The sequence below is a fragment of the Xiphophorus hellerii genome, chromosome 15 (assembly GCF_003331165.1).
Source record: "Xiphophorus hellerii strain 12219 chromosome 15, Xiphophorus_hellerii-4.1, whole genome shotgun sequence".
NCBI lineage: Eukaryota > Metazoa > Chordata > Actinopteri > Cyprinodontiformes > Poeciliidae > Xiphophorus > Xiphophorus hellerii.
Window position 1 is genome coordinate 8,701,383 of NC_045686.1, and position 22,677 is coordinate 8,724,059.

At 39.6% G+C, this 22,677-nt stretch overlaps 3 protein-coding genes across 7 annotated transcripts in view; 1 reads left to right on the forward strand and 2 right to left on the reverse strand.

The window, feature by feature from the left end:
• enpp1 (ectonucleotide pyrophosphatase/phosphodiesterase 1) overlaps positions 1 to 22,677 on the reverse strand; it is a gene marked incomplete at its 5' end in the record, with an annotated part of 381,118 nt that overhangs the window by 314,915 nt on the left and 43,526 nt on the right. The gene's annotated exons all lie outside the window — the stretch shown is intronic.
• LOC116733844 (DNA helicase MCM9-like) lies at positions 189 to 11,511 on the reverse strand. Its single transcript, XM_032584722.1, has 15 exons — positions 11,440 to 11,511; positions 10,563 to 10,742; positions 9,870 to 10,032; positions 9,415 to 9,521; positions 8,718 to 8,924; positions 8,505 to 8,586; positions 7,528 to 7,728; positions 7,313 to 7,438; positions 6,925 to 7,044; positions 5,487 to 5,661; positions 4,687 to 4,889; positions 4,337 to 4,540; positions 3,951 to 4,033; positions 2,333 to 2,478; positions 189 to 1,368 (listed from the first exon to the last, which is right to left on the reverse strand). The coding sequence occupies exons 2-15, from the start codon at positions 10,725 to 10,727 to the stop codon at positions 501 to 503; spliced, it is 2,850 nt and encodes a 949-aa protein (XP_032440613.1). The 5' UTR covers positions 10,728 to 10,742; positions 11,440 to 11,511; the 3' UTR covers positions 189 to 500.
• Positions 12,950 to 22,297, forward strand: LOC116733848 (centrosomal protein of 85 kDa-like). 5 transcript variants are annotated; one of them, XM_032584727.1, is made up of 13 exons: positions 12,950 to 13,257; positions 15,623 to 15,781; positions 16,171 to 17,015; positions 17,548 to 17,633; positions 18,051 to 18,168; positions 18,239 to 18,406; positions 18,505 to 18,657; positions 19,281 to 19,436; positions 19,534 to 19,651; positions 19,728 to 19,778; positions 20,233 to 20,340; positions 21,104 to 21,272; positions 21,579 to 22,297. In XM_032584727.1, the coding sequence occupies exons 1-8, from the start codon at positions 13,209 to 13,211 to the stop codon at positions 19,314 to 19,316; spliced, it is 1,614 nt and encodes a 537-aa protein (XP_032440618.1). In that variant the 5' UTR covers positions 12,950 to 13,208; the 3' UTR covers positions 19,317 to 19,436; positions 19,534 to 19,651; positions 19,728 to 19,778; positions 20,233 to 20,340; positions 21,104 to 21,272; positions 21,579 to 22,297. The 5 variants fall into 5 exon arrangements, with proteins under 5 accessions (XP_032440618.1, XP_032440617.1, XP_032440620.1 ...); XM_032584726.1 differs by having other exon boundaries at positions 19,728 to 20,340; XM_032584729.1 differs by having other exon boundaries at positions 19,284 to 19,436; positions 19,728 to 20,340.

Consider the following 22,677-nt stretch of genomic DNA (forward strand, 5'->3'; position numbering starts at 1 on the left):
TTTACCATTTGCCTGCTGATGTCAGTTGACTTCATTTTTGCATTAATGCAATAAAAAGGTTTTGCTTCCTTGAGCTGGAGTAAGAAGCAGATATGAAGCCGAAAAGGCACAGACATGACTTTCACATCCTTATTGGAGTTATGAAAAATTAAAATGTCTAAATTAAAATCAAACAAGGCTGTCCAAACCACATTGTATCCCAATTTTTATATTTGATTAGAGCAACCTTGTTAAGCAACATTTTACTTCCTCATCGGTCAAAAGCAGAAATCCAAGAAGAAAGTTCACTAGAACAGTTTTTTTCTTTTTCATTATTTTTTACAGACACTTTCTCATATGAAGGCGACTGATCAGCCTCTGCTCAAAATTTTAAACACAAAAAACAAAACATGTACAAGTCCTCTTTTTCACTTTTAAGAGTTTTTGTACCAAGAAGTTTTTTAAGACAAATAATTAAATTCAGTTCCTCACTGTACTATTTATGCAGACATTCTTTGACCTCAGGTTTTGGTGGTTTTTGAAACTTCTTGGTCCCAGTCAGTGTCAAGGACATCACTAGAAAAGTCAGCAAGACCAGAGAAAGACAAACCTGAAAGGAACGGCTTAGATCCATCAGTATTTAGTGGCGGGTCCAGATTAAAGCACTTCCTTTTCCTCATGTTCACCTCACTGTTGCTTGCAGGTTTTGCATGTTGGTTTGGAACATGAGTAAGGTCCGACTGCTTTAGTTCACACTTAGCAGTTTCTGTTTTATGAGGAACTATTTCCAGGTTAGTCTGAGCTGCTGTAGGTTTGGTTGTGCAGTGTTGTGAATGTCCATTATTTAGCTTTTCCATTAGTTTCTTTTTCTTTGCTTGTGGCATTTGGCTAGTCAAGTCATCATGTCTAGCTGACGTCTGCATATTTATCCTTTTTTCTCCTAATGTTTCTGCTTCATTACCACTGTGGTCAGGTTGTTTCCTACCTCTGGGTTTGAAAATAAAAGCCGACAGTTTTGTGTGCAGGTCTGTCAATTTTCCATCTTCGGCCGCCTTCTTTTCATTTAGCAAAACATTGTTCTTCTTCTCAGGCAGGCGTCTCTGTTCTCTTTCCACAACTCCACTTTGCCCTGCTCTTAGTGCTGATGATACTGACCAGCTATTGTTTGGTGCAGTATTTATGTTTCCTTGGGTTGATGTAATGATGGGTACGATGACATCATCTGGGGACAGTGAGGGACTCGTGGCAGGAAGCCAGTCCAAACAACTCTTCACTGTTACACAACTCTTTAGGTCACTGGAGGTTTCAGAGTCTGAACCATGTAGTTGATGCTGGTCTGTAGAAAGAGACGGGTCACACATACCAGACTCTGGGGTGTTGCTCCTTAGCCTAGCAAAGACACAGCATCCACAAAAATGCATTTTATTATGATATACAAATCTGGGTTTGTTAATTGCACTGTTCACTGCATAAGAGAAGATATACAGAATTACAGGTAACACCATGAACAGCTATATTATCTAATTTATCTAGCATAATCACAGGTTCGTTGAGTGTTCAGCCGTTTTTAAATAAACTTACACAGTTAAGCACCCAGAACTTAAAAAGTAACTTTCACAATTTACTATTCACTTTTTAAAACTTATAGCTAGTAATATCATTTTCTAATATGAAAGATTCTTCACTAATTTACCTGCATAGCAAAGAATATTAAGTACTACATTTGCTCCCTCGGTTGTGTATTACTATTTCGTTTGTTCCTGCTCCTCCCTCACCCTCTCCTTACTGCTTGGGTTCGAGTCACACCATACAGAGACAGGTGGAGTCCCAAACTTTAAAATCCCAAGATCGATTCCACCATCATCATCCATATTTACTTCCACAAAAACTGAGCTGCACTGCGTGTGAAGTTATTGCGCCCTCTACTGCTCTAGCAGGACACTTTCAGGCTGTTTGCAGTTCACACAGATCACATACAAGTCAAATATATTATGAAATGTGAATAATCACACACACACACACAAAAAGGGGCCCAACCATCAGCTCAGAAGTGAGGGGGCTATGTGTTTATAAAATGGTAAAATGACTGGATGACCCGAAGGAGCATGAAAAATAAAGTCTAGTCTAGGGAACCAACGGGAGAATTCTTTGCAGCCCTTTAGTCTTTGGTTGGTTGGTTGCTATAGCAGCTCCTGTCATCATTCAGCCACTTATTTTTGGGTGGCTCCTATTGGGTGCCTAACGCTCAACTTTTTTGGTGTGTAACTAAACCATCATGTCAGCAGTAAATCTTAAGCACTAAAAATGTGCACATGAATAAAATAAGAAGTGTTGAGATTCTAGAGTTGCTCACCTGGCCAGCCGCTCCATCTCACTTTGAAGAAGCTCAGGCAGGTTCAGTCCCTCCAGGAGCATCTGACACTGGGTTTGATACTGCTGGAGGGGGTCGGTGGGGAACGTTGTTAGCAAAGCGTTTACATTTCCCAGCAAAGCACCACCCTAAAGGAAAGATGCACCAGACGGTTAATGTCTGCTACAGGACTGAAAAATAAAACAAGACAATGCAACATGGGAGCACAGTCATTGCAACATTAGTGTCTGCAATATCCATGTCACAAAGGACTGCTTGAGTGAGCTAGTTTTTGGCTAATATATTCCAGAGAGGACAGAGTGTTACTGCAGGAAATGGTCACACCAGACAAAATACACTGGCCAAACTGCTAAAGGTCACAGTGATGGAAGAACACATGAGAAAGAGAGGAATAAAGGCATATACTCCAAATGATAATATTTACCAACATTATTGCCATCACTAGATTTTCTAAGATTAAGCAGCTCAAACTCTTAATAGTTTGAGCCCACTGCATCCTGGGGGTTTCATTCTGGCATGAACTCATGACATCACCAGAACAAAACCATTTAATAACTGCTCAGAACCAGTCTGATCTTTCTTAGCAGGCAACATGCCGTCTTTTATAATAAGACAAGTCCTTTCTGTTTACTTGAAACTTGGATTTTAGATGTGAGAATATAATCTCACCTTCACTGATTCCCCAAACATCAGGTGTTGTTGCATGATCCAAATCATTGTGAATAACTTTCCTTGTTGAAGAAAGTTTTCAGGTTTTAATGAGTTTGAAATTCTCAAATCAATTCAAATGGACATTGCTGACAACCAGCCATACATATTTTCATTTCTTGAGCCAAATCAAGACTCAGCCACATCATGTGACCCAATCACCATCCCATTTTCTCCCTTTTTTTGTGAAAACTTTATCATTATAATATTGTATAACTATAAATAAACAAAAACAATCAACAAATCAACTAACTAAACTACAAAAGTCCAAAGTCTTTTTTGATTTCTACAGTAGGGAGAACAAGTATTTGATACTGTGCCACTTTTTCAGGTTTTCCACTTGCAAAGCAGGTAAAACACTGACATTTTTATCAACTGCTCTTCAAATGTGAGTGATGGAATCTGAAACTAAAATCCATAAATTAATAATAATAATAAAAAACATTGTATGGATTTTAAGTAATTAATATGCATTTTATTGAATGACATAAGTAATAAGAACTCCAGCTCTCACAGATTTGTTAGTTTTTCTTTAAACTCTTGCCTCACTACTCGTCTTAAAGTCACTTGTTTGAACTTGTTACCTGTATAAAGACACCTATCCAAACACTGACACAAACTCCAATACATAAATAAAAATACACACATTGATATCTACAACTTTCATTATGAAGTAACTGAGTATAGGTAAATTACCTGTAGATGAACAATATAACAAAGACATGCATAATAGTGTCCCAAAGTGCACCCAATGTGTCTTTTTTTCACACAGCCTCGTGTTGGACAGCAAAGTATATAAACTGAAGACACTACAGCCATTTAACAGAAAATACTGATAAGGATAAGGATCATCACTTATGCAGTGAAATGGGTCAATCTGTTTTCTCCTTACCTGCATGGAGCACTCCATGACTGACACGGCTGTAACGGCATCTTCGACAGTAACAGTCTCTCTGTACATGAGCCGGGCATGTGCTGTGGAAAGTTTAAGAAAGGAGCAGGTCTCTGTCAATATGTGCAGGTGTTTCACAAATCATTTTCCCTTTTACTAGCACTATAATGCCATCTGGAAACATGCATATTTTCAAAGATTTTTTCAGATTTCCCTTTCTTTTATGTTCAACTACATTTCTGAGGCACAGCAAGCATCTTTAATCATGTCACATATTTCAGTAGCTAAAGGTAAAAGATGCTGTTTTCACTGACCGTCCACTGAGTTTGAACTTTTGATGATCATAATGTAAAGTGAAATTGTTTTGGACTTCAGTCTGTTCTCACCTTCAGCAAGTCTGCTCAGACTCTCCAGCATGCGGATAGTTGTGCGGGCGGCACTGTGACCGTCTCGTTGACGCTGCAGCTGGTAATAACGAGTCAGGATGCAGTTGGCTTCTTCGGACACCTGAGGCTGCAGCTGTTTAATCACACTGAAATAAGTTTTCATTTTCTCCATGGACCAGAGCCCACTGGCATCAGATGGAGTTCCTGAGAAATCATGGGGAGACATGTACTGATGCTGCCCGTAATGTGTGTCAGAATAGAAGGAAAAATGTAGCATGAATATCATCAAAGATAACTAAAAATGATTTCAAAACTAGATGGGGAAAAAAGAAAAAAAACCTTAGTACTACCTCGGTCCTCAAGAATAAAAGAAGAGATGATACAGTCCCATTCAACGTTTCTGGTGTCCAGCAGAACCAGAACCAGGTCGAACCGGCTGAGCAAAGGACTGGCCAGAGCCACGTTCACAGAGAGAGGCTGACTGGGATCATACTGTCCTTTGGGGTTGGTAGCTGCCAAAATGGTGGTTCGAGTATTCAGCTTGCACACCATTCTGTAGAAAGATTACGAGTCAAGAGATCAAAACAAAAAGTGTAAATAGATTTTATCTACACATATCCCATGATAGCATCATTCGTATTCAAACTTAATTTATACTCCAGTTTAATTAACGCATGGAGAAAAGAAAAAAAGAATCCTGATTTACTTTTGCTAGATTCTGCAAAAGCTTCTCAAGGTCCTGCAAAAGTTTTGAGAAATACCAATTTGTTTCTTCTGCAAGATGCAACGGGACATAATCAAGGTGGAAACTGGCCCCCGCCGTTGACCAAATGAGGGTAAATGTATGAAGTTGCTGAAGAGACAGTAGCAGGTGGCTTGTGCTGCAGAAACATGTGTAGCAGATATGTGTTCCACACAAACTTAAACCGCTAGAGCAGATTCAGGAGCAGAGAACGAGGGAGAATTAGCACTTCAGGGGATTTGTCGTCATCGATGGGAAATAATAAGAGACGTGACCAGGGACAGAGAGGGGAAGAGGTCAGACTGGCTGCTGTCCGCCCAGTGAGAAAGAGTGGAAATGTTCATGAAGGAAGAAGGAACACTTCATGCAGGGAGGAGAGCAGATGTGAGCGAGTGTAAATATACAAACCCAGCTTTGGCTACGCTGATTGACTGCTGCTCCATCGCTTCATGAATGCTGATTCGATCATGTTCTTTGATGCTGCTGAACTCATCAATGCAGCACAAACCACCATCAGACAGAACCAGCGCTCCAGCTTCCAGGTGCCAGTCACCTCCATCCTTTACTGCAGCAACCGTCAGACCTTCACCGAGACAGAGAACAGAAAGACACCAGGAGATTTTTAGATTGGCAAAGTAGAAAATGTACCATCAGAAAAATGAAAGCTCTGAGAAACAGCAGTGTTCAAAAGTATGTTTAAAAAAAGGAAGTAAAGCTCAAAGTCCTTACAACCATCTCAACATGCCACTGCATTGTGAGCTCACACACACATTCACACACTGATGGTGGCCTGCCACAGCTGACATAGGCCAGGCAACTTTTCATTACCTCTAACCTTTATTTTTAAAATTTACAAACTTTGGAGGATTTCAGGGAATGGTGGGAACTCTGCAACTTCATGGTTGGATTAACATCCTGAAATTTGGTTGGTCATGTATTCTAACTGATCTATGACCTCTAGCACGTAATAAATAGTATGAGAAATATTCCCAGATCAAAATAGATTAATCACCGTGTTTCACAGTCTACTGTGACTGGAAGTCAGCATTCATTTTCCACTGACAAATGGAAAATGGTTCCCTACAACCAAAAGAAACAAGCTTGCTTTCAATAGGCCATAAAGTTGAATAGGTTCTACTTAGGTCAGCCACTGTGTTATTGGCAAACTATAACCTCTTCATTTCAACAATGAAACTTTGTGAGTACTTCCAACAAACAGAAATCCCAGTTGTCTTTTGCAAGACCCAACGGGTCACAATCAGGGGTGGAAATTGGCAGGTGTCAATTAAATACACAAATACTCACAGGTATTTCTGACCTTCTGTGATCATTTTCAGGATTCAGAAATACTTTATTTATGCCAAAGGGAAACTAAATATGAACTCAAATCAGGCCAGGCTGCCACACACTGGCACCACCAGGGCATCTGACCAGCATCTGACCAGCAGCAGGAAGGCTGCCAAAGGACACAACGACAGAGGCAGATAGAGCAGGAACTGAACTGGTAACCCAAAAATTGCGGGACAAAATCTTACAACCACCACCATTATAGCACCATAGCAGTAAAAAAAATGACTTGTTTCAGTGCTAGTCTTGAATAATCCTCAGGTGCCCCAACCTTCCCAAAGCTCCTAAAGAAAACACTGCTTATAGAAAACACTGCTTATTGAAAACACTGCTTATAGAAAACACTGCTTATAGAAAACACTGCTTACAGAAAACACTGCTTATAGAAAACACTGCTTACAGAAAACACTGCTTATAGAAAACACTGCTTATAGAAAACACTGCTTATAGAAAACACTGCTTATAGAAAACACTGCTTATGATGTGGAAAAATGCTCACCTGCACTGGTTGATCCAATTCCAGCTGTAACTACAGATCGGGATATTATCTTGGCTGCATATTTCAGAAACTGAGATTTTCCTGTACCAGGATCACCAACCAGCAACAAATGGCATTCTCCTACAAATTACAAGAGACATCACACAATCACATTTTGCTATTTTTGTGTTTTTATGATGTAAAGCACTTTGAACTGCCGTGTCGCTGACATGTGACATACAAATAAACTTGATTGATTAATTGATTGACTTCTAGCTTAAATTGTTGTCAATAGTAATAAAATGAAATGAAATACGGCTTTATAGGGAAACTCAGACATTTTACAATGAAATCAATCATTCCGATTCACATTCACATGCTGATTATGGCAAACAAAGAAGACAAATACCTCTAACTTTGGTCCCAGAAGAGTCTATTCTCTGGACTCCACCCGCCAGCACCATTGCCACAGCCAGCTTAATTACATACATGCCAAAAACCTGCGGACACAGGCTTAACAATATCTCATTCCTACCTACAGAAAGAGATGAGAAAATCAAATTGCAAAATGCAAGCTACCACAAGAAATGCAAAAATGTTTTGTCAAAGGGCAAAAACACTAACCAGCCAGTGGATTCTGCTTGTAGCTGTCCCAAAACTCTTCAAATTCTTTCTGAACATCTTTTACCATCAGAGCAGCAGCAGCCTGCTGATTATTTGCTTCTATGTTGTTAGCTCTGAGGACCAACTCCACATCGCAGGGGGAACCATCATAAAGGGGCTTCCAGCGGAGATACATTACACCATAAACCGTTATGTCATCACCTGTAAACATATTTTATTTTAATGAAAAAAATACTTCACTCTCTTTTCTTGAATATGTAATATAATAATCCATACATTTATTGGGTTATTTTGGTTGCAAAGTTGACAAGCATTTGAAACACTTGTAGTGCAAAAGACAGAGAGGTCCAGATTTCTGGGTATCCTCATAACAGCATTGGGGGTTTGGGCAACTGGCTTACAAACAACTGAGCTGATGTCATCAGACAGAGTCAGCACCAGTGGAAGGGAGTGTGTGCCACTACTGCTCAGATAACACTAGTGAACTATGCAGGAGGGGCTCAGAGTAGAGCCGCTGCTCCTCCACACCGAGAGGAGCCAGCTGAGGTGGCTCAGACATTGGTTCGGATGCCAGTTGGAAGCCTTCCAACTGGAAGGTGAGGTGAATGGGACAACATCCTAAAGGAAGGAGAGTCAGACGAAGATCCAGGACACGCTGGAGGGACTGTGTTTCTCAGCTGCCTTGAGAACGATTAGGGATTCCCCTGGAGGAGCCGGACCAAGCGGCTGGGGCCAGAAAGTGAATGTGGCCCTCTCTTAAGGCTGCTACCGCAAGAAACCAACGCTAGATTAAGCAAAAGGTAATGAATAGATATTTTCCTTGGTTTATTGAAGTGCCAAAAGCACTAAGTAATGTAACTATACTGCAGATTTCAACAGTTTCTTGCACCGAATCTGAGAATTTCAAAAGCTGTTAGGAGAAAATGTCAGTCTTTTATTACATGTATTTTACAAATACTTTGGCTGCTGATTCATACCTGATTTACAGCTGTCAACCAGGTCATCCTCCAGCACTACCACTAATGAACGAGGAATACTGCCCACCGACAGCCTCTGAACCTGTTATAAGAGAGGGTCATTTCATTTTCTAATGGAGATTTAAAAGAAACTTCTAACTTATTATTTTAACAAACTTTAAACTTCATTTTAATAGAAATAAAGAGAAGGAGTTATATGCAAATGTTCCATACTTGCTCTTGTATCTTAATTTCCTGGTAGTCCCTGCAGGCAGCAGGCTCCGACCCTCCAGACAGACAGCTGAATTTAAAGGAATTACAGGCAGCAGGATTTGGGCAGCCCACCGGCTGGACGAAGGTGTAGAACTGGTCAAAATCAGCCTGCACCTTGAAAACATGCCGGCACTTTGTGCACATGTAATCACGTTCATACTCCAGAACCTAATAAATACAGAACAGCACAAACACAAACATTTATGTGACTCCTCTTACTATATTTGTAAATCCTACAAATGTTTTAGAGTTGGAGACGTTGCTTCAATCAGGAGACGACAAAGAGAGACGATTCATCTATGAACGACGACTTTTTCCTATTAGGACCAGTAGGACCAAGCTCAGCTTCTTTCTGTGGTTTTTGTTTATTGATATTTAACAATGGGTGGTGTACTTTTCAGTTCTGGATGCATTACTTATGAGAACTGTTTCACACACGGGGACAAAACTGTTGGTATTTCTGTCCAGGCCTGATTCAACAGATTACCAAAATCAAGACCATTTTGCATTGGATTAGGAGATGAAATGACAGACAAATGTTGCACCAGCAGCTCAGTTTACTGAACTAAATCATAAACAGAAACCAGACATCCTGATTCAAGAACAGAGGATCTTTAGATGGACTGTATGTCTGAACAGTTAAAATGTGATTTCTTACCTTAGCCACACTGGTACGTATGACCGTACCAGTAACAGACAAAAAGTGACCCACATCTCTGGATCTTGGAATGGTATGTCTGGTTAGTTCTGGACACACTGGCAGACCTGGGATTAAATGGGTTCAAAAAGACATGGAAACTATAATAGAACAAAGAACATCCTAATTTTCATGAGTGCATTTGGGAAAAAATACACTACACGTTTTTTATAAACTGTCAGAAATAAGAATCAGTAATATTTAATACTTAACTTCTCCATTACGCTACTTCTAGCGCTTTAAAGATATACCATTGAATATGCAGAAATATAAATCCAACAATAAGAGAATGAATGAATAACATTTATGTTGTTACAACTGATAAATAATGATTAAAAAAAAATACAACGCATACAATAGTGAAAAACAAAACAGCATAAAACAAACAGAGCTCGGTCGGCAGCTGGATGTCTTACCTGTGATGCGGGTGTGATATATCTGCCTCAGGCTTCTCTGACCGGCTCCTTGTCCTTTGTCTTTGAGAGAAGCCTCATCTGTTAACTCTGAAGCTTTTTTCTGTAATACTTTATCAAATACAGCCAAGACATCTTTTGGATATGCATTGAAATAATCCCCAACCTAAAAAAAGGCAGATTAATATCAGTGTAGTGCAGCGTGGTAAGACACATGTACTTGTTTGCGCTAGTCAGCTATGTGACACACAGCTTGTACTAAGTCTCTTTTTGAAACCAAAATCAACCCTGACACTGAAGCATGGACTAAGATTTCTGGTGCAGTTTCCATGGATACCACAAACATCACAGGAATGTTAACCCAATTCAACATTACAGACTCAGGAAGGTGTTTCTCAAACTAATACTGGTGTCGTTTTTGCAGCGTAGACAGGCCTCTTCAGTAGTTTTAGTTAAATTACTCAAAAGCTACTGAAAACAGAACACTGTAACATTTTGAGATTTTCTTTTTAATCACCAACTTCTGTTCTTTCTGTGCAGAAAAATGAAATATAAGCATAAGTAGTAGCTATCAACAAGTGACAGAAAGTGGATAAGACCAATGCATCAGATCAAATGCATTATATTCAAATTGGACAGAACTGGATACTCAACGTGTCCTTCTGTTACAAACAAAACTCATCTAAAGGCCATTACCTCCATATTGGCTTCAAAAAGTGTCATGGCGTTAACCACAACAGAGCGATGAGTGTCTTCATTTACATCAGAACTGAGCTGAAGAATGTCACCATGGTGATGATCTGTCAGATAGTTTTCAAACACTCGACCAATCAGGGCCTCCTCCTCTGGGCTAATAAACATAGTGGTGGCTGAGATCTGAAAGCCAAGCAGATGTGGAGAGCTTTACATTAAATAATCAGTAAAAATAATGAGGTACCTTATTATAAAATTAGACATTATTAAGGTTATAATGTATCTTATGGACTATCTACTCTAGTGATGTTTTAACTGGCAAACATTAGTTGTGTTACTTTATCCTTCACTTAACATGTTACAGCAGAAAAAACATCATAATCTTATTAAAATAAACACTAGAACGTTTGCTTCATAAGACAATGATCACTTGATGCATATAAACACCAACATTCAATATGCCGTTATCAACAAGCAAACGGCTTTGTGTTCGTTTCAACATGTCCGATAAAATATTATTTGCTCTCATTGTCTCGCATTGTTAAATGTTCTGTTTGACTGCAACGTTCTGAACCTTCCTGCGCCGTGCGCGCTCCCGAGGCGCCAAATTCTGTGGTGGATAATTAATTACCTAAACTAAGCACGAAACCCGGTTAGACTTGACGCGCACTGACCGGGAGAAGCACGTTCAGAAAATTAACTCCGTAAAAACTGCGCGGCTATGCATCTTTTATAACCTGTCAATTAAAACTTTTTTTTCTTGCCCTGTTTAGTTCACAGATGCAGTGAGACGGGTCTTGTAGACCTGAGTATAGAGCATGTGGGTTATTGAAAACTGTTCGCATCACAGAGTTTACAATCACTACTGCCGGAGACCCACCAGTTCCACGGACAGCCACTGAGCATCAACAGGTTAACTTCCCGGGGTTTGTTGTGGATTTCTTCCTCTTCTTCTTCTTTTTCCTGTGTTTTTGGCGGTTGGCAAGAAAACTGAGGGTGTGCATTACCTCCACCCACTGGTAGGGAGTGTGGTTCGTGATGATTTAATTGTGTTTGTCTATGTATACACACACATTTACTATATATATTCAGGCACATAAAGAAAAAACGTTGTAGGAAATATTGGTGGGGACATGTCCACACCTGTGAAGTTACGCCTATATATATATAAACACTAGAACGTGCATATATATATATATATATATATATATATATATGTATGCACGTTCTAGTGTTTATATATATATAGGCGTACTTCACAGGTGTGGACATGTCCCCACCAACCATCATCACCTGAATATATATATATATATATATATATATATATATATATATATATATATATATATATATATATATATATATATATATAATATATATAGACACTAGAACGTACATATACATATACAGTATATATATGCACACATATAAAATCAAATTATATTAAACAAAAAAATCTATCCTCTTTTCTTAATATTTTGACATTCTAAAGTAACAATCTATTGTTTCATCCTTCTCAGTGATCACATGTGCGATATTATGCTTTTGTATTTTAAAAAGTGTATAATTATACAGAAGAGCATTAGGGCAACTGAAGAAAAATAATCCTGACTTTTTTCTCAGAATTCTGATTTTAACGCCGATGTGAACCTGGGAGGGACCAGCTTCAGTCACCAAGGTGAGCGTTGTGGCGGAGGACAGCAAAATCTCTGGAAGAACATGTTGGATTTAAGCCCGTTTGTCCGAGGGCAAAGAACCCCCAAATAGAAGATGATCAAATAGAAGAGCAAATAGAAGATGATCAAATAGAAGAGCAAATAAAAGATCGATCAAATAGAAGAGCAAAAGAGAGTTCTTGCCGCCCCCCTCAGAATGCTGCCCTGAGCCGTTGCCCATGTCGGAAACCGCCACTGATCCTCAATAAAAAGACGTTGTTAGTTTGGTGTGAGGAGCTGGAACAAGTGGCTGGGGAGAGGGAAGTCTGGGCCTCCCTTCTGAAGCTGCTACCCCCGCGACCCGACCCCGGATAAGAGGAAGAAAATGGATGGATGGATGGATGGATGGATGGATGGATGGATGGATAGAATGGCGTACTCAATATATCTAGGGCAGCATCAGGGAATCTGTGATCGATCTCATGGTCTGCTTTAGAAATCTGTGGAGGCTCATTCATCACCTGAATGAAAGCCTGGATCTGCACCTGGTTTCTTCCTCAGTTCATCCTGGATGGAGCCAGGATGATGATCGCGCATTTCAAGCCTGGCTTAATCTTTTATCCTGGATTTTGTAACGCTATTTTTGTGAAACAGCCCTCAGGAGCTAATGGACTATCATGTCCAGTCGTTGAATAAACTTGGGGGGAGGTCTTCCGTACCGAGGCTGCTGCTGGCTGCCGAGGAGGAGGAGGAGGAGGAGTTTCATGCCTGCGTTTTGTAGAGGACGTTCAGCTAAAAAAGCTGCAAACTAACAGAAACACAGATGGTTATTTCTCGATACATTACTTCTTAAAGAACAATCCAAACTGTGGTTTTATTTGTTCTAGATGAAGTCATGTTTGAGTCGGTATCCATGTTTTTTTTCCGGAAGCTGTAATTTCTCTTTTGTCTTCTGATCGGATTTCGGGTTTCATGCTCCCCGACATCAAACACAATGTGGGACAGAAGTGACTTTAAAGCCGGATTTGAAGCTAATAAATCAGGTGAGAGGCTTGTAAGCATGTATTAATGTATTAATGCATGCTACCAACACAAGAGCCCGGCTGCTTGGATTTAAGGACGACGATGAAGTTAGCATCCGACTTACTGCTTCCGATTCGGCCCTTGACTAAAGAGCTATTCGCTGCATTCATTTAGTGCCTTTAATCCGTTTAAATGCTGGGATGGTCAGACTTTAAGTGGTTTGTTTTATATCATTAAATAATTACAAAAATATAGGTTTTGATTTATGAAGCTTGTGTTGTTTTCATGAAAACTGATGAAGGGGTGAGTTTTGGCTCTCTGACATGAAGAGAACTTCATCTCCTCAACAGACTTATTTTACATTATTTGTGGATTATATCAAACATTAGGTCCGTCTTAGGCATCCAGAGTTTGAATTCTGCACTACAAAAACATCTAAAAACATTTTTTTAGATGTACTTGTAAAATGATGTAAAAAAAAAAAGGGTCATTTCTTATAAAGTCATGCTCAAAAAATTAAAAAAATTAAAATATTGCATGAGATCAATGAAAGATATTTTATACTGAAATGCCAGGCTAGGCATTGGCACAGAAAGAGTGACAGTGGTAGGAAGAATACCCCCACAAAATGCCGCCCTGGGTAGTTGCCCATGTCGCCTATATCAGAAACCACCACTGGTTTTGATCTTCATCCATCGTCTGGCCAACAAACTCCCTTCCTCTCCTACATGATCAATTATTTTAAGAAGGTTACTCTCTCTGAGCTAAGCTCCTGACCCTCTGTTTTCAGTTTTAGCCAGATAAAACTGGTGCTATTTACCAGTTTTATTGAGTAAATAAAATGGATATTATTTGCATTTGTTGCTAAAACATTATTCATAATGTTTGCATGAGTGTTGAACATAAACCAAACTACATTTACCCTGTATGCTAAAGTTGTTTCCTTTCTCATCCTTGCAACTAAACTTGTCCCATAAGTACAGCAATAAGTTTTTTCTTGCGCCTGTTTTCCAGTTGATGCGGCACCAGGACCGGGGTGGACTCATGTTTGACTGGTCCACTTTAGATGACAGCCTATTATTATAAAAATCATCTAACTTTAATCAAACATGTTAAGTAAACTCTTTCTACCAATAACTGGATGACAGACATCTACAGTCTGGTGCATTATTCTCAACTAGCCCTTTTTTGTAGGGATAACTTTTCTCTTCTTTTTTTTTTACAGAAACCTCATAATTAATTTTATTTGTTGTTTCTCTTGTTTTATTTTATTTGTTTTAGGTACTTAAAATGTCTTCCTCTTCCAGTGTTAAATGTTCATAAAAATGTAAAGTCTATTGGTCTCTGAGAATATGTTCTTGCACTATTACGCCACTACCATGAACTTGAAAATGGTCTCAAATTAGTAATATTATTGTTAACTTTTGGGATAATTTATCATCCAACAAAATCTGTTATGTCAGGTCTACTCTCAGCTGGTTTGGTGTCCTTTTGAAATGTTGTGGCTTTTGTGATGAGGCGACTTGACAGGATGAGTCAACGGTCCTTTGAGCTGTCCTCACAGCTCATTGCAGTGCAGTCAGAGGAAGTACCACACAGTACAAGAGTAAGAAAGCTTTCAGTACTGCACCAGTAGAAACTATTCAGTAGCTTCTTGAGTATCTTGTAGTGTTTTAGGGTCCTGAGTCAGAAGAGTCTCTGCTGGGCTTTTTAATGATACAAGAGATGTGTTACTTCAAGGTCAGGTATTCAGTGACCTGTACTTCTAGGAACTTGAAAACTCTGGTCTCTTTCCACTAATACACACATAATTCATAGTGACCAGTTTCTTTTTAATGTTGTTTCTGAATGAAGCTGGAGAACCCAGAGAAAACCTTTGTATTCACCAGAAGAACTCAACATTCTACCATCCAAAAATCCTCTTATTTAATAATAATGGCAGAATAAACCTGTGGTTTATTTTGCCATGGGTTGAATAAACATGTCAACTCATGGCAGAGATGGATTCATTATCCGTAAGAAAAGTGTTTGAGATCTACAATCTTTCTCACGCATCTTTTAATTTCCTCCAATAAAAACACTCATTTGAATAAAGTTACTGCTCCAATTATTTCTTTGCAAAATATAAATTGGTGAAATTTTCTGGGACAAGTTATACTTCTTACCAAATATTCCTTTGCATCACAGGGTGTCCCTGCATGTTGTTACCAGAGAAATATTTAAATCATTGTTAAAAACTTATTTTTGTGACAGCAAAAAAAACAATTTATATTAAACAAACTATTATTTGTACAGTCTGGACATCACATAATGTATAATACATTCGTAAGTTGGTCCACATTGTATGTGTGTGAATCTTTTACCTTTTTTGATGTGAATTTTCAGGGCCTAGTTGTGGCTCTGGATGGTTTCTGGGACATGAATCAAACTGGCACAGCAGTCTGCCTTGCTCTGGAGGCAGGATCTGTGATGGACGACGACAAAGCTCTGTGTCTGACAGCGGTGACACAGGAATCGGCACCTACTGCTCTGACAGTTTGGAAGGTAGGTGTTCATGTGTTACTGAAGCTCAGAAGATTAACCTTGTAACTGTAGTTTGATTTGTGGTTGGATTTTCACCAACATAAAAAGCAGTAAGAGACTTTATACTAATACCTTAGGGTTTGCACATAGGAGTATGACTTTTTTTTCTTGCAAATTCTGCTTCATGTTTGTAATAGCAGGATCACAAACGCAGTTTTAAAAACTTAATCTGTCAGAGGGTAATCTTTTCCTCGATCTAACTCGATATCAGAGCTCACAATGCACATTGTCCACAGCTCAAAGTTTTTTATATTGTCATGCCTACTACACATTTATATTAATGTTCTTCAACTTGTCATCTAATTCATTTGCTTAGAGAAAAAAACTGTTTATGTTTTGTGTGTCTACAGATGACTCCTGTTCCAGTGCAACTCCTCTGTCTTCCCTTCTTGTGTCACAGCATAACTTAAACCAGGAAGAGGATGGCGTCCCTTCAGCTCTCGCCTTGTCATCTGCTTCTTCCTCACCAAGAATCCTTTTAAAAATGGCCTCTCCTTCCCACAGCTCTGGCTGCTGGAATATGTCTCGCAACATTAGTAAGCAAGCCACATCTTCTGCAGAAGCTCCAAGCAGTTTGGACATGAAAGTGCATCAACCCATCAGAAGGTCATCCTCTTTTACCAAACTGTCATCAGGGGTTGATAAGAGTTCCACAAAGACGTCCAGTTACTGTTACAGCCCAGGTGCTGAGGGTTCGCTGGACAGAGGTGTACTTCATGGTTATAGAAAGAAAAGACAGGATTCAAATATCAACCTTTACCTACCGTTGTCTTCTGCTATGAACTGCAGCAATTTTCTGCTGAGATCTCCTGGTGCCGAGCCCAGCTACCGCTACAAACACAGTAATAGATCCACTGGTTTGAAAACAGACCTGTCCCCTTCCTCGTCTCATTCTTCTCCAGTTAAATACAGCTTAAGCTGCTCCAGTTTTCATGAGACGAAAGATTCTGGGAAAGGTCAGCAAATATGTGGTCTTCAGTCATCCAGCTGGGGTGACTGGCTGGTGGCTGAGAACCCTGACAGAGGCATGCCCATTCAGCCAGCTGTTCGAACCCAGATGTGGCTGACTCAGCAGATGGAGTACCGGCCCAAACTGGAGAGTGGAAATGAACCTGGTCAGGCCAGTTCACCAGGGACAGAAGACTATGGTGTAAACGGCCTCACATTGTCTCATCAGGAATCTGGACTTAACCAGGTAAGAGGAGAGTTATGTTACTGCTGTAATAAAAGAAATGGAAAGAAATGGACTCTCCTGGAAAGTCGCAGTGATGTGTGACATGTTTCTGTTCATTTGTTGCAAGTTTTGGCAAGCCTTTCTGTTTGACTACTCTGTTATGTAAAGCATACTTTTCTTTATCTTTAGGTCCTCCAGCAAAGCAGGCTAAATTGGAGCCTTTCTCCTCAACTGCAAAAATGCAGTTAAAAGAATCAGTTGACTTCTATTGGTGATTTATATTTATGTTAATGGACATGTTGAATTTTAATTGAGGATCATCAGTTAAAATGTCTGCATTATTCTCTACTCGGATAAAGGAAAAATATAATCCAACACACATTGAGCATTACGCCATGTTTTTCCCCACATGTCTAACTCTAAAATCCTCTAATGTCTCCTTTTTTCTGCTCTTTTTTATTAAAAGTTATCTTTTTATTGATAGTGTTTGTTAATTTTCCGAGCATGATACGATGTAGTTGACCACTCTACCAACATGTTTGTGTGCTAACAGATGCTAATGGAAACTTCCACTCCTGCTAACACTCTGCTGAAGGTTAAGGAGAAACTGCTGAGGGAAAGAGAACTGGAGATACAAAGGTAATGCAGAACAAACTGACGTCTCCACTGACACACGGCTTCCACCTGCCGCCCTTCACCTTGTTTTTAACCAAACGGTTTTTCAGGTACAGGTTTATTTTTGATGATTAGTTGAGGTTAATATGATTTCCTTTCATGTTTTTTGCCCACCACTGAATTGCTTTCCCGTGTCTTCCTCTTCGAGATTTATTTATTTATTTATTTAAATAATTTTTAGTATATTAATAAATACTGACAAACTTTATTTGTTGCTTCAGTACATTCAGTGCTCAGTTTTAACATTTCCTTGCTGTACTGTCTATAACTATAACTATTATTAGATTATTGTTGTCAAAAAATTGTAATCTAAAACTTTACAATTAAAACAGAACCATTGATGATAATTTGTTGCTGACACAAAAGGATTTCGTGTTTCAGCCAAAAGCAGCAAATCATGCAGCTGCATGTGTGGATCAGGGAGAACGAGCACAGAGCCCAGCAGGTCCTGGGCAGCCAGAGAGGACAGTTTCATACCTCCATAATCCCAAATACTGAGGTGAGATACGGTGAAGAATGCGACGTTAGAAACGTGGTTACAAAACTCACAAACAATTCTTGTTATTTAGGAGTCAGCAATGACGACATCCGGCAAGCTGCAATCTGATAGGCGATGTTGTGATGAAGAACTTGGTAAGAAATTAGCAGCTGCCGAGCTTGAAGTTCTCCATCTGAACCTGTTTTATAAGCAGGTCACTCTGAGATATACAGAGGAGATCAGAAAACTGGAAGACAAGGTATGATTCACAATTTATGTAAACTCTTTTATTACTTTAAATTTGACTTGAGCTTGTCTCTGCAACCTGACGAATCTATCAATTTAATTTGTGAACAGATAAAGACAAGGGATCGTTACATCACCAGTCTGAAGAAGAAATACCAGAGAGAGAGTGAGCAGAACCAAGACAAACAGCAACGCATTGAGATACTAGAGAAATACCTCTCTGATCTGCCCACATTAAATGAAGTTCAAGTCCAGTCCAAACAGGTATAAACACACACACACACACACCCACACACACACCCCCCACACACACACACAGAATTTCTCTCATGGGGTCCAGGATTTATCCCCACAGCCCTACAATGAAGACAGAAATAGGTCCCAAACATTATATAAAAACCTGGTTCGTACACACACACGCACACCCCCACACACACACCAACACACACACACACGCACGCACACACACACCCACACACACACAGCCAATCTGGAGCCACTTCATAAGAGACGTGCTTTGAGACAACATTAGTTGTAAATTGGCACTACGTATATAAATGAACTAAATTAAGTTGAATATAAGGCTATGATGCAATTATAAATGAGTTTATTGAGGTCAGATGGCAACCACAACACACAGCTGCCTGCCATACAGATGTTCTTAACATCTATATTTAGACCAATGTGTCTAAATATAGACGTTTAGACTTAAAGAAACTCTTGTAGATCTTTATATAGCTTTACTGACGCTGCCTCTTAGCAAGTACATGTGTATAACGGTGCACCAATTTCATGAGTCCCTGTGGATATGCACCAACACATTGGTTCCTATCCACATACTCACAGTACATAAACCTTAGGTAACTAGCCTCTGTTTATATGCTCAGCAGGAGAAGTTAGAGGGAAAAAAACAGGCGTCTTGAGAATACAGTGTTCCAGCTACAGAAGAGCATAGAGGTAGAATGTGCATTGATTCAGAAGAAAGATGTCATGATTGAGGTGCAGGCCAAGACAGAGGGTGAGATGATGACATCTGTACAAAGGTATGGTGTGAGATCATAGTTAATGTTTTATTTTGTATGTTTATCTCACTGTCTCACTTTGTTTATTGTCTTTTTTTTTTTTTTTTTAATTGGACAGGTTGCGTAAGAAAGTGCAGCAGTGTCTGGATGATGGGGCCAGGCTGCCGGTGCACGATCTAAAAAACCTTTTGGGAGAAAATTCTCAGCTCCTGCAGCAGCAAGACAACAGCAACATGGTAGCATCACATACAACTGAACAGAAACGCTTATGCTAAACAATTCAAAAATATATGAATCCACCACCTTCCCCAGGTATTAAGGATACAGAAGGATGAAATTGAGAGACTAACTTCACAACTAATGGTAGGGATATTCAAAATATACATGCTAGATTTATTTATTACTATTACTCATAACATTATGACTGTTTGATGTATGATATACCACAGCTCTCCCTTCTTCCCTAAAGCTAGTCCCAACCCGATAAGTTTGGGATTTCTCTCAACCTCAGAAGTCTGCTGGGGAATCTGGTGCCAAGCCAGCAAGGTCTTAGTTTGAATGTTTTGAAGTGAGGTGAAGCAGAGAGGTCGTGGTTTATGGTGTGTCCTGTGATCCCAGTTCAGAATTAGTGGATTTCTACATTAAAATAGAGTCTATAAGATGTTTAAGGGCTCATGTGAATGCGATCTTCTAACCGTTTCAACTACAAAAGGCCAGCAGAATTAGTTGGTTTAGTGATCTTCCTGTATGAAACAGAACGTCAGGCATTTTTCTCCCAAACACAGTTCTCATTTGTTTGTATTTTCTTTTTTGATAGGCCACTAGTGGAAGACTGCTAAAAAAAAGAGGTGCCGCTCACCCACCAGTGGCTTGTTCTCTGCAAAAGGAGGAGAACTTGGTCAGCATGCTTGGAGCCTTCTCTCAGGTATCACTGTCTGGAATGCCAAACTCTTTGCTTTTGGGTATTGGTCAGTGTAAGAAACTTTAACTTAGCTTAGCTTGTAGTCAAACAAGCCAAACCCCATACACTAGTTTTATGTGCAAAATCATTTCAAAGCTGTTTGACTTAGTTTAGTCTACAGCAGAGGTTTAGAAAGAGTCTAGAAATTCCAGCCTGACCGTTTGTCTATCCAATCCATAGACATTGTGTCTGAGGCAGAGCCAACTGACATCTGCTGGTTCTATTATTGAAAATGTGCCACAGTAGCCCAAGTCTGACCCGACCATGACCCGGCCCGAGTTCTGAGTCTGGCTCTGGCTGTACACTGTCCAATCTTTTTTCAGGTGGATTCCCAAGACATGTTTACACACTCAGGACATGCACATGGTCACCGCCAGCATTCTGGGTTTGTTATAATAAAGTAGCTTCATTTTCTCTAAAGACTCACAACCAAGACTAAGAAGTCATACGCTTGCCTAAGTTCCCATAAGTGACAGAACAGTAGATCCGCGGTGATGCAGCTCAGGGAGGAGAGAACCTAAGTGTGACCTTCTGCACAAACCTTTAGATTCAGCTGTTATTCATAGGAAAATTACTTTCTGTTGTGCATAGTCCTGGTTTCATAAATCAGATTTTATTTTATTTTTTTGCTGTACAGGGGTGCAGTCTGCTGAACATGTTCTCTGTTGTCATTGACCCGGTTATGCTCACATTGAAACATGAACATTTTATTCACTCTGTTAACCAGGACAAAGACAAGTTGGTGCATCCGTCATCTCCAGGAAGCATGTCAGAAGTGGACGAGCTTTTGAAAGAGATGTCTTTGTGTCTGCTTGACCTGCGAGGTTTCTGCAGCATCCTGGCCCAAAGAGCGCAGGGAAAAGAGCCCAACCTCTCTCTGCTTCTGGGAATGAAATGTAATGTGCTGAAAACAAACACTCCAATGTCACATCCTCATATGGTTAATCAGAGTAATAGCTTCATACATGCCAGAGAAATACAGCGGGAGAGCAGGAACAGCAGTGAGCAGAGCTCTTGACAGTTTATGTAGAAAGGAAGGAAGAAATGTTGAAAAGTGAAGTACATGGTCGACATGTTTGAATCATATTTCATTCATGTAAAATGAACAAACATTGTTTCCTGTTTCTCTGAGTGTAGACAGTATGGATGTGTTACTGAGATGGTGACCAAATGTCCTCTGCTGCTGTTTTGTGTCCGTCCAGCACTCAGCGTCTCAGCAGAGGAACAGGAGCACCAGCTGGCTGAAGGAGAAGAAGAACCGAGCTGTAAGCTGCTCCAAGTCGGCCTGCTGAAGAGAGGAATAGATGATCTGAGGAGGACTGTAGCAGAATACTGTCCTCAGTATGTGGCTCCAAGCTGTGCCACGCAGTGAATTCTTAAACATTACATTTATCGAATCTCTAACGCTATACAACGAGGATGTTTGGAAAATGAATCCTACTATCTGTCACAGCTCTGAAAGGTTTGGACGTGTCTGAAGTTTTGTAATGACTGTTGCCTCTAATCCACTTCAGACCAGAGGCGCAGCAACCTGCGAGCAGAGCAGCACCATCCATTGCTCTACTCCTCTGACTAATAGGATCTGATGCAGATAATAAAATGTTGAGGATGGTGACACTAACTTTGCTTGGAAATTAGGATATTACGTAAGGTCGTATAAGAATAAATTCAAAGTCCAAGCAGAACTTTGTGCTTGTTAATACTATGGATAGTAATATTGCATCCACACAAAATTTGCGATGTGCTGTACTTCCTGCTGCAGAGCATGGTTCACTGTGGAAGATCTGCTGCAGGTTAATAACAGCAGTGGGTCGATCTGGGCTCAGATCTGGTACTGCTCACCACACGGCCCACCAGACTAAACTGTTTTTATAAAATAAACCATCAAACATCCAAGTTTACATTAAAATATGTACAGAAATGTTGTGTGTGTGCCTATTTCAGGGTTTTTTAGCTTGCTGTTTGTCTTTTTTTCCAACTTCAAAATGCTTTTCAATGAAAAAGAATTGAAAAATAGCATGAAACATAAAAAAAGAAAAACCCAAATATTAAAAAAACAGAAATGAGTCAAGATTATTTGTAAAAGAGTGGCACATAATTCAGCAAATGTTACACTTATAAACTGAATCAACATGAGAAAGGTTATAAAGCAAGTAGTAAAACAACTGTATGTATTTTGATACTAGGCCTTTACTAGTAAGTAAGCAGACATTCTGCAACCACAAATACAATGGGTCATTAGAAGATTGACTTGTGTTTCAGCTATTTTGTCTCTTGGACATTTGTTCCTAGATTAGAGTA